Source organism: Microtus pennsylvanicus, chromosome 5, assembly GCF_037038515.1.
Source record: "Microtus pennsylvanicus isolate mMicPen1 chromosome 5, mMicPen1.hap1, whole genome shotgun sequence".
Taxonomy (NCBI): Eukaryota; Metazoa; Chordata; class Mammalia; order Rodentia; family Cricetidae; genus Microtus; species Microtus pennsylvanicus.
This window is the reverse complement of record NC_134583.1, coordinates 46535660-46547008: the sequence shown is the minus strand read 5'-3', so window position 1 is coordinate 46547008 and position 11349 is coordinate 46535660. Positions and strand designations below refer to the sequence as shown.

Sequence of the window (11349 nt, the reverse complement as noted above, 5' to 3'; positions counted from 1 at the left end):
ACCTCTGCCTCATTGGGGAGTAGACTTTCAGTACATGAATTTGGAGAGGATAAACACTTGCAAACCACAGGAATAAAATAGCACATTTAATTAAATGAAATTTCAATAAGTGCTTGATACAACAGCAAATATGGGTAGATGTGAATAAATTCTTTTCTACTCATAGGGAGATAGGAATGGGCTGTTTAGGGACAGAGGAGATGTCTCAGAAGACCAGAGTGTGGTTCCCGGCACCCATATTCCGAGGCTTCTAACTGCCTGTAACTACAGTTCCAGGGTTCCAGCCCCCGTCTCTGGCCTCCTCAGGCACCTGCTTGCACACAGTATACACCCAGACAAGTAGGCACACACGTACAAATAAGAAACAAAATAAAAGGAAGGGGCTATTCCCAAGATCCATTATAAAGCAAGAAAAAAGTTCTTGTTGGAGGGATCCATTGGGAGCTGTGAGCTCTTTAGGTGCCCGGAGTTATTCCTAAGCTTTCTAACCACAGGAGAGGGAGAACCCAGTGCTCTGGGGTACACAGTGAAAGCATCTGGCCTAGCACACTGAGTAGTCAGTGGCCTCAGGAGGAATGACTGAAATCAGATTAGCTTTAGGGCAGGTTGGACATTGCTGTCCCAAGGGATAATGAGGTCAATGTTCAGCTTAAATATAGAGCCTTGCAATGCCTGAGGATATTCAAGGCTTTTGCTGGCCTATGTTCAGTCTTTCCGGCAGGAAGTAAAAAAGCTATTGGTTGGAGGACTTGAAAAGATTACACCAAAAAGGAAATGACTGTATTTTTGAGAGCTTGAATTTCCCCAGAAATCAAGCCGGACATTGAGGTCTTTAAGTCCCCTCTGAACAGTGGAGGATCACAGAGGACAAGAAGGGAGCAGAGAAAAGGATGCGCCCCTAAGCTCATGTAGCTAGGGGTTAGAAGTGATAGGGCAAGCATGGAAAGTCGGTCAGCAGGAGGGGAATCTTCCCAGCCTGTGGAGTGCACTGGTGCCTGTGGTCTCCAGGGGGGGCCTGTGCGTAACTATGGGCAAGTCCCTTGGTCCAGGCAGGAGGAGAGCTAGATGGACTGGGGACAAGCAGAGGTGGCTGCCTCTGGTGAGAGGATAGAAAGCAAGGGCAGCGCTGTGTTGAGTGCTTGAGGCTATGAAATACTGAGGCCTAGACAGTCCCTGGAGGTTCTGGCATTGCATTTAAGCCACCAGATGAACGAATGGTAGCCAAGTTAGGAAACAACAATTTTAAAGGGCCAGAGACACTGTTCTGAGGCAGGTGATGGATCCAGGGATGGCATGAAGGGGCCCAGAGCTGTATGGGAAGAGGCTAAACTATAAAATGAGCATCTAGTAGTATGTCTCTCTAGAGGACTCTGCCAGGCAGAGGGAGACTGGCCTACAAGTTAGTAATGGATCCCCAGAAAGGCTATATAAGGTATCAGAGGCTGTGAGGAAGGAAGAGAGGACTCTGGGAGTGCCAGCTGCCAGTGCAGACCCAGCCAGAGATGCCCTGCCATGGGAGAAGGTGGGTGGTAGACCTCAGGTGTAGGAGCTGTGTCCTTTGTCCTTTGGGAGTCTATCTGTGCCCACTGAGTCATGAGGAAGAAGTGACACTAACAAACGTGTCCATTTTTAGTCAGAAGAGGACTTTGGGTGTGATGGCCGAGCCTGGTGTCATGCCCCGGAACACCCAGAATTCCGGTGTTCTAGTCGGAGGAAGTTTCAGAATGAAAAAGAGATCATGGGGCCAGAGGAGCAGAGCTGTTCTCAGCATGAGCAGAAGGACAGGGTTATCTCAGGCTTCTGCTATGGTTGTGGAGAGGGACAGGAGGACCATAAGACCAAGTAAGAAGGATCACTAAGGAGCAGAGACCTGGGAGACTTAGTCTAAAACATAGTTGGCACTACCTTCAATTCTCTACTGAGCTGGCAGCAAATCTTGGGTGTAAATGAGGCCGGCTTTGGAAGAGAGCCCTGCGAGTGATGAGTATAGCAGGTATGAGAAATGACAGGTGATATCTCAGAAAGGAGAAAGGTGTGGGACCTAAACACTGGGGAGAAAAACAGAACCACCAGAAAAAGGATAGTGACAAGCAACTGTGACCCCTAAAGTTCAGTATGGACCTGCCATAAAAGTACCCCCATTAATAATGTCCACTTGCTTCAGAAGAGGGGAAATTCTCAGAAATGTAATAGTAAGAGGAAAAGTAGGTCAGCAAGGTGAAAACAAAACAAGAACGGGGCCGGGGATGTCCAAGCGCTTGCCAGGTGTGTGGAAAACCCTGGATTGCTTAAGAAACAAAACTAACAAAAAGTAATCAATACGTAGCAGGTGACATTCAGGAAAGGAGAGGCTGCCCAGAAAGCTCGCATGGAGACGGCAATATTGTACCAAAATCAGTTGTAACCATGCAATCCCGGTTACAGCTCAAGGTGAGAGCTAAGTAAAGTGTTTCACGCTAATTGGAATTATTGAGAGACAACAGGGGAAAAAAATGCCTTCTCTTCAGGCCCTGTGCCTTCCCTCAGAAGATTTTTGCAACTATTAGTCCAGAGATAAAGCTGTAAAGGTTTGGAGTACCCCCAGAGGAGGCCCCCATGACTGATGATTGGGAAAGGTTCTCTTGAATGTTTCTGAGAACATTTGCATGTGCAGGGTTATAAGCAGCGGTCTGGTTAGTTGCCATAGGCTTTAGTTGAGTTGGACTTGATACTCAAGTACACAAAGAAGGTTCATTCTCCCCTCTTCTTCCCTCTCCCATTGTAGAGATAAACAGCCCCAGGAAGGTAACCGGCCATCCTGTTCTGATTTATGACCACTTACAGCTGTTGTCAGTATGTGAGCTAGTGTTGGCAGCTGGAAATTTGCTGAAGGGGGTGGGGGCTAGTGCCAGGAAGAGAGAGTCTTGGATTTTTTTAGACTTCGACCTTATTTGCTGTGATGTCATTTGCCAATATTGGCATAGCCCTGGAAGTCAAATCTTTCTCAATAGGGTTGGAAATGGGGGTGGTGCTGTTACCAATTCTATATAAGTTCAGCTTCATGCCCAGTGCTGTCTGTGGCCTTTCTAACCCAGTCATGACTAGGACAGTGGTGTCACCTGTAACCCTGGGGCTGCTGGGCCTGTGCTGGTCCCTGACTGCTGCCAACCCTCTCCCTTCGTGAGTAAAGCTGGTGTTAGCCATGGAGGATTGTGATCTGGGCTTGAGTGTGATGGGGCTGGTTTCCAGGCTTGGGCCATGAGCTACGGAAGAGGAGCAGCACCCAATGGACCCAGATATCTGTTTGTGTTCTCTTTAGTGCCCGTGAGACTGTTGCTGAAAATGTTGGTGAAAGTGTGACCAAGCCAGACTCAGATGTAATCGGTGAGGCCCCAATTCCCTGAATCTGTCTTCTCTGTCTCCGCATTTTATCATCTTAACTGATATTCTTCCAATCCAGAGCGCTGCTCAGATGGCTGGAGCTTTGATGCTACCACCCTGGATCACAATGGAACCATGCTGTTCTTTAAAGGTACGAGAAAGCTAAACATATTGGTATATGCTAGTAATATATAAATTTTCCAGAACTAGAAAACCTGAGGCAGGAGAATAACAAGTTCAAGACCAGCTACATGGATTAGTTTGTCTAAAAGAGACAAAGGTTGGAGTATCTGGGCCTCCAGGCACAATCCCTTGAGAGGGTGTCTTCATCTGTGGGAGGGCTCAGGGGTTTTTGGAGGGTTATCAATAGCAGTTCTTTGAAACTATCTCAATCAGCCAAAGGTTTGTTCTGGAACCCTCAGGGAATGTTGTTTTTTTCAGGGGAGTTCGTGTGGAGGGGTCATGCAGGGGTCCGGGAATTAATCTCAGAGAGGTGGAAGAACTCCACCAGCTCCGTAGATGCTGCATTCCGCCGTGGTCCCGACAGTGTCTTCCTGATCAAGGTACTGCAGGGTCTAGGGAAGAGCTGGGCTGGAAAGGGCTTGAATCAACAACCTTAGAGTCCCTCCTCCCTCAAGTGTCCTTTGCGTGGAGCCTGACGTGGTCCATGTCCTGCTGACACAACAGAATATCTGATATTAGATGATTTTAATGAATAGTATTTTCCTTGGCCTGTGGGTCTGGAGTTTGGAAAGCCCGAGGGCATAGTGCTGTTATTTGGCAAGAGAACTCATGCTCTCTTACAGCCTATAAAGAGATGGCACCAAGGTCAAAGAAAGAAGGCACAAGAGAGCCGGAAGGGCCCAAACCTGCTTTTATTTTCCTCTGTGTGTGTGTGTGTGTGTGTGTGTGTGTGTGTGTGTGTGTGAGAGAGAGAGAGAGAGAGAGAGAGAGAGACAGACAGACAGACAGACAGAGAGACAGAGACAGAGAGAGACAGAGAGAGATAGACAGAGACAGAGAGAGAGAGAGACAGAGAGACGGAGCATGTGCACCTGTGGGCAGGAAAGACCAATATCCAATGGCCATCCTTCATACCTAATTTAGTTCTAGCTGGCCTTGTTATTCCTAACTCATGGCAATTTCTTTCCTTGACCTCTATGATCCTGTATATATGATCCTGTTTATATGTGGGGCACATTGTTCCCAACACAGTGGCACCTGGCCAAGGGGGCAAGCAAAGGATAAAATATACTGACTCTTGTGTTCATGACTGGCCCGACCTGTCTGCTCATAGGAAGAAGTTCTCTTAACCGGTCTAAGGGTGTGTGTGGTTGGGATGGCAGTGACTGACAGCTTCATTTCCTCTCCAGCCTCTTTCCACTCCCTCTTCTTAACCAGTGTCCTCATTAGGGTCACTACTGCTGTGATGAAACACTGTGTCCAAAAGCGAGTTGGGGAGGAAAGGGTTTATTTGGCTTGTGCTTCCACATCACTGTTCATCAGCAAGGGGAGTCAGGACAGGAGCTCAAACAGAGCAGGAACCTGGAAGCGGGAGCTGATGCAGAGGCCACGGAGGGGTGCTGCTTACTTGCTTGCTCCCCATGGCTTACTCAGATTGCTTTCTCATAGAACCCAGGACATAGGGATTGCACCACCCACAATGGACTGGGCACTTCCTATCAATCACTAATTAAGAAAATGCCTTACAGATGGCTCTTACTGAGACATCTTCTCAGTTGAGGTTCCTTCCTTTCAGATGACTCCTAGCTGTGTAAAGGTGACATAAAACTAGCCAGTACAATCAGTCCCCAAATGTTTGTTGTTTGGAGATCCACTCTGAGCCTTTCCAAGAATCCTCCCTGGGTGATTCCAACCACTGCCATGGGTTTGAGGGCTCTGTGCTCTACAAACCAGATCTGGGTTGTTCTGAATTTTGGAAATCTCTTTCCACTTTCTTGTTGAAAAATATTTGATTTAGCTTTTCCTCCACTGCCCCAAATCCAGCAGCCTCCCAAATTAAGCATCATTTTTACAAAGCAACCTTTCCTCTGTGTTTCCTGTTTTATCAAAGGTACCACCATGTACCTGGTTTCCATATGCTAGGTGCACGTGGGTCTGAGGGAGCTGGTCTTGTTTTTTTTCTGTTTTGTTTTGTTTTGGTTTTTTGGGGTTTTTTTCTCTTGCCATGTTGATTGTGTACCAGTCACATGAGGTCACACAAAATCTTCTGAGTACTCTGTACCTGTTAGGGTCCTCAATGCTGCTGTCCTCTGTCCACCTGGTAAATTCTCACTCATTTTCATCTCTTCTGTCATATGCTTTCTCTCCACGCTAAAATTTTCTGAGACTTTTCCAGACATAACTAAACATTCCCCTATATTATCGATGTGCTTTTTTGCATGCTTTTCACCTTGGTAACTGAATGGCTGGGATGTAGCAGTTGCTTTCAAGGGTGCTTGTTATCCCTGGGTGCTCAGTGCTTCTCATAATGCTCAGTCTGTAATAGTTATTCAATTTGTGCTTCTTGAATGAATCTATAAATAAATGGGCAAATGAATATGTGAATGGGTGAGTGGCTAGAAGATACCTACTGTGGATGGGCTTGCCAGAACTAAGAGTGCTATAATTAGTGTAACACAGGAGTGTCTGGTTATACATGGCGAGATGTGTGTGCGTTGTAGTTTGGTGACTGTTGGCTGGGAGTATTGTACTAGGGGCAAAATGGTGTACTCCACCGGTGGACTGAAAATGCACGGAACTGTGAGAGATGATGTCACCTAAGTGTGCAAACACGCAATGTATCTGGAGGTGAACAGTTCCGAAAGGAGTGTTTCTGAATGCAGGGAGATAAAATCTGGGTGTACCCCCCTGAAAAGAAGGAAAATGGATATCCAAAGTTGCTCCAAGAAGAATTCCCTGGAATCCCATTCCCACTGGATGCCGCTGTGGAGTGCCACCATGGAGAATGCCCGAGTGAAGGCGTCCTCTTCTTCCAAGGTGTGTCCAAGAACATAGATGGCATCCTGGTGCCCATGCTGATGGTGGGAGCGTCACTGTCGGCTTTATATGGAAGGAAATGGGAAAGCCTGTTACAGGCTAGAGGTCACGTAGAGCAAGGGGCAGAAGTCATTCTAATGAAGGTAACTTGGCTAACATTTCTCCTTTATTCCTCATGACCCTGGGGCCGACCTCTGCTCCTCGGCCTTATGTACACATCTCACCATGACCAAAGCCCTATTGACCTTCCAGCTTGGAATTCTGACATCCCCTGGCCTTGTCCCCAGAAACTCCACACTATCCCCTGCATACCAAATTTGCCTTCAGCTTCCCTTCTTGTCTGCTTTGTAACTCCTACCTCACATTTCAGTTTGTTTCCTCTTCCTCTGACTTCTCCCGACTCTTCCTTCTATCACTAAGTTGATCATGTGCACCTTGCTGCTGACTTTCGCTGTGTGAGGGCTCTCTTCAGCTGCCTCCCTGCTGTGCTTGTTTGCTCTATGTAGCCGCCACCTACTGTGATCCCACCTGTCCCGGACCCCAGTGCAGGCCCAAGGTGTGTATAACCCAGCCTCATTGAAATGCTTTTGATTTCTTGGTCATAGGTAACCGCAAGTGGTTCTGGGACTTTGCTACAAGAACCAAAAAGGAACGCTCTTGGCCAGCTGTTGGGAATTGCACCGCAGCCTTGAGGTGGCTTGAACGCTACTACTGCTTCCAGGGTAACCAGTTCCTGCGCTTCAACCCCGTCTCAGGAGAGGTGCCTCCCAGATACCCTCTGGATGCCCGTGATTACTTCATGTCCTGCCCTGGCAGAGGTGAGAGAGAAAGCCCCAGCATCTGGGACCTACTGGAATTTATCCGTGCTGGCTGAGCTTGCTGACCTCATATGCTCACCTCCCATCTTAACGCTGTACGCTAACATCTTAGGAGTGAGTTCTCCTATTATCCGCAAACAGGGGAAGCCCATATTCCTACTAACCCTGGCTATCTATCTCTTCATCAGCAGAACCTACTCTAACCCCAACCTCCCTCCCTCTCTTCCAGGCCATGGTAGACCCAGAAATGCAACGAATAGCACCCATCCTATGCATTCACGCTGTAGCCCGGATCCCGGCTTGACTGCATTAATGTCTGATCACCGAGGTGCCACCTATGCCTTCAGTGGTGAGAGACTACCCCAAATTCCCCATCTCCAGCCTCCTGGCTCTTTTTCTTGTACCTCTTCTCTTACACAGCCCCTGCACTTTCTTCACCATGTCCTGTATTTTGTCCCTGCACCTCACCTTCACTTTGCACTCCCATCCCCTCACATGCGTACTTTCAGCCTTATCTTTGATTGTCCAGCCTTCCTTCCACATCTTCTACCTGTCTGATTCTCAGTGGCACCTACTCCCCGTCTGTGTACTCGGCGGGACCCTTCTATCCCAGCAATTTCTCATGTTTCCTTTGCCCTGCTGAGTCCTGTGGACCCAGTGTGTCCACGCCTGCTTGTATCTCTTGCATGTCTCTCTGAGACTCCTGGCTCGCTTCCTCTCTGGATCTCCCTGTGTCTGTGCCTCTTTGTGTCGTTTGCTCTCGCACGTGCCTTTCTGGGTACTCTGGCTCCCCTTCATTTATTCAGGAACCCATCTTTCCAAGATGCTTAGTTCTTACATCCTGGTCTCTGGACTCAGCATCACTTAGGGATGAGATGGTTCCCACTGCAAGGACAGAAAAGAAGCATTGTGTACTCCAGACCCTTAGGATGTAGCTTCAGGGAGATTTTTACTTTGAATGTCCAATGAAGAGACCCATCCCTTGTCCTTTGTCATCAGTTGGTAAAAGCCACCTGATGATATTTGGCAGGCAGGTAGTGATGCTACACTGACGAGATCTACAAAATGGAGAGGAAACAACCACATTATGTCCAACCTGAGCAAAAGTGGCATAAATGGCAAGGGCCCAGAAAAGTGAAATTACCTTTTTAATTCTGAGCAAATATAGCGTGTTGTGACTAACAGGTTCTACTGAGAAATATATAGCTACATGGAGAGTGTATCCTCTCAGCAGGAATGCACATCTTAATGAAAACATAGAGCTGCAACGAAACATACATGCCGTGACTTTACAAAACTGGGCTGAGAACACATGTCATAGTAAGAACATGTAAGTGTCAGGAGAGTATGCACATATGGTAAGCATGTGGTATCATTAGGGGAAAACACAAAATAAGTGTGTGGGGACGTGTGTTTGGAGGGGCAGAGAGTGATTGGATCATGCTAGGTTTGGAGTACCGAATAGGACCAAATGAATGCGTCAGGTGGACAGTTGAATTTGAGCCTAAAGTTCAAAGGAAATGTCGTTCTGAGTGGAGAAGGGGTCAGGCCCATCCTCGGCATATGGATGGTGTTCGTGAGAGCCAAAGGTATTTAGAGAAGGAAAGAGGACAAAACAGGAACTCAGATGTCGTAGACATAAGACCAAAACGGATAGTCAAAAAGATAAGCAGCATACCGGATCAGTCTGGAATTGTAGGAGCCAAGATTCTTTTTTGGAATGTTTAATGAAGAAGGACTGGTTAGGGATGTAGCTCAGTTGGCAGAGGGCTTGCTTAGCATACACACAGCTCTGGAGATCTCTAGCACTGTATAAACTGGGCATGGTGAGTGGAGGCAGAAGGATCAGAAGTTTATGAATGCCACCCATGGCTCCAAAACCTACATGAGAACTGAGACCCAGTTGCTGCCGAAAGCCAGGAGGTAGAACTTAACCATTATATTTGGAGGACAGTGCTGACCTTGAACAATTTCAATGGAAGATAGAAACACAAGTATAATTAGAGAGCCGTGAGGGGAAGGGAGATGAGAGGGAGTGTTAATTCTTTTAGTATATTACTATGAGACCAAACGATCGGACAGACGGCTCAGTGAGTTATCACGATAGCTGCTCAAGTGTGAGAAACTGAGTTTGGATCCCCCAGGATCCATGAAAAAGGCCAGGTAAACCAGGGTGTACACCTGTAACCCCATTACCATTGGGGAGCAGAGGTGGGAGAATCATTGGGGTTTGCTGGCTGCCAGCCTAGCGCAGGGAGAGGGGGAACGGCTGATAAAGCAGGATAGCTGACATCCTCCCGTGGCCTCTGCACACACATGAGTGCGCGTGTCCTCCTGCACACACGTGCATGTGCCTCACTCACATACACCACACACACTTGCTGAAGTCTTGTCTGCTGCTCTCCGTGGTTGCCTCTCTATCTGGCCTGCTGACTCCAGCTTCAGTAGAGCCACAGTCCCCAGCATGGCTCTCCTCTCACTCTCCGTTTCTTCTTGGCCTTGGCATGCATTCTTTCCCTCTCATGACTCAATCCTGCACCCCTGGCTTGTCCTTCCACTGCGTTAGCTTTCACACTACCTCTTGGTATCCCACAGGCTCCCACTACTGGCGTCTGGACACCAGCCGTGATGGATGGCATAGCTGGCCCATTGCTCATCACTGGCCCCAGGGGCCTTCGGCGGTAGATGCTGCCTTTTCCTGGGATGGGAAAGTCTATCTGATCCAGGTGTGTATCGGGAGTGAGGTTTAACATGGAAAGGAAGACAAGGCTATACAGGTCTATGTTGCTTACTCTCCTTTGTCCCCTAGGGCACTCAAGTATACGTCTTCCTGACAAAGGGAGGCAATACCCTAGTAAGTGGTTATCCAAAGCGGCTGGAGAAGGAACTCGGGAGCCCTCCTGGGATCAGCCTTGACACTGTGGATTCGACCTTTATCTGCCCTGGTTCTTCCAGGCTCTATGTCACAGCAGGTGAGGAACTTTTGGGTGCCAAGGGGTCTTCTGCTAATTCTTCATGGCATAGATGATCAGGAGGGCATGAGAAAGCTAAATGAAGATCCTCGTGATATAGGAGCCATGTTAAGTGTATTGCCTGTTTTTTCCAGGACGGCGACTATGGTGGCTGGACCTGAAGTCAGGAGCTCAGGCGATATGGACAGAGCTTTCTTGGCCCCATGAGAAAGTTGATGGGGCCCTATGTTTGGACAAGTCCCTTGGTCCCAACTCATGTTCTTCCAAAGGTCCCAGCTTATACCTTATCCATGGGCCCAATTTGTACTGCTACAGCAGTATAGACAAACTGAATGCTGCCAAGGTGGTTCCGCAGCCCCAGAGAGTCAACAGCCTCCTTGGCTGCAGTCAATAAGAAAAAGCCCTAATGGGAATTATCCCAGTGCAGCCCAGCTACCTCTCCATTTTCATCCTAATAAAACCAGATGGTTTCTTCATATGAATCATGGGGTGTTGATTGTGAGTCTTCTTCATTTGAGTTGAAAAGCTAGCAACTCTCTTTTTAAAATACGTACTAATCATTTTTAGAACATATAGGAATGTGTATGGTGTGATCATTTTAGAACATATAGGAATGTGTATGGGTGTGATCATTTTAGAACGTATAGGAATGTGTATGGTGTGATCATTTTAGAACATATAGGAATGTGTATGGTGTGATCATTTTAGAACATATAGGAATGTGTATGGGTGTGATCATTTTAGAACGTATAGGAATGTGTATGGTGTGATCATTTTAGAACATATAGGAATGTGTATGGTGTGATCATTTTAGAACGTATAGGAATGTGAATGGGTGTGATCATTTTAGAACATATAGGAATGTGTATGGTGTGATCATTTTAGAACGTATAGGAATGTGTATGGTGTGATCATTTTAGAACATATAGGAATGTGAATGGGTGTGATCATTTTAGAACGTATAGGAATGTGAATGGGTGTGGCCATTTTAGAACGTATAGGAATGTGAATGGGTGTGCTCATTTTAGAACGTATAGGAATGTGTATGGGTGTGGTCATTTTAGAACGTATAGGAATGTGTATGGGTGTGTGCACATGAGTGCAGGCGCCCACATGGGTGAGAGGAATTGGATCCCCTGGTGCTGGAGTTACAGGCAGTTATAAGATGCCCGACGTGGGTGCAGGGGAGCAAACATGGA

General features: G+C 47.3%; 1 protein-coding gene across 1 annotated transcript; it reads left to right on the top strand.

Annotated features, from left to right (window-relative positions):
- The first annotated feature begins 3012 nt into the window (after window positions 1-3012).
- On the top strand, window positions 3013-10632 carry Hpx (hemopexin). The gene is made up of 10 exons (XM_075971769.1): window positions 3013-3159; window positions 3299-3363; window positions 3440-3511; window positions 3802-3923; window positions 6207-6360; window positions 6966-7178; window positions 7408-7527; window positions 9774-9904; window positions 9988-10150; window positions 10285-10632. Exons 1-10 carry the CDS (start codon window positions 3041-3043, stop codon window positions 10542-10544), a joined length of 1419 nt encoding a protein of 472 aa, XP_075827884.1. The 5' UTR covers window positions 3013-3040; the 3' UTR covers window positions 10545-10632.
- The last annotated feature ends 717 nt before the right edge of the window (window positions 10633-11349 follow it).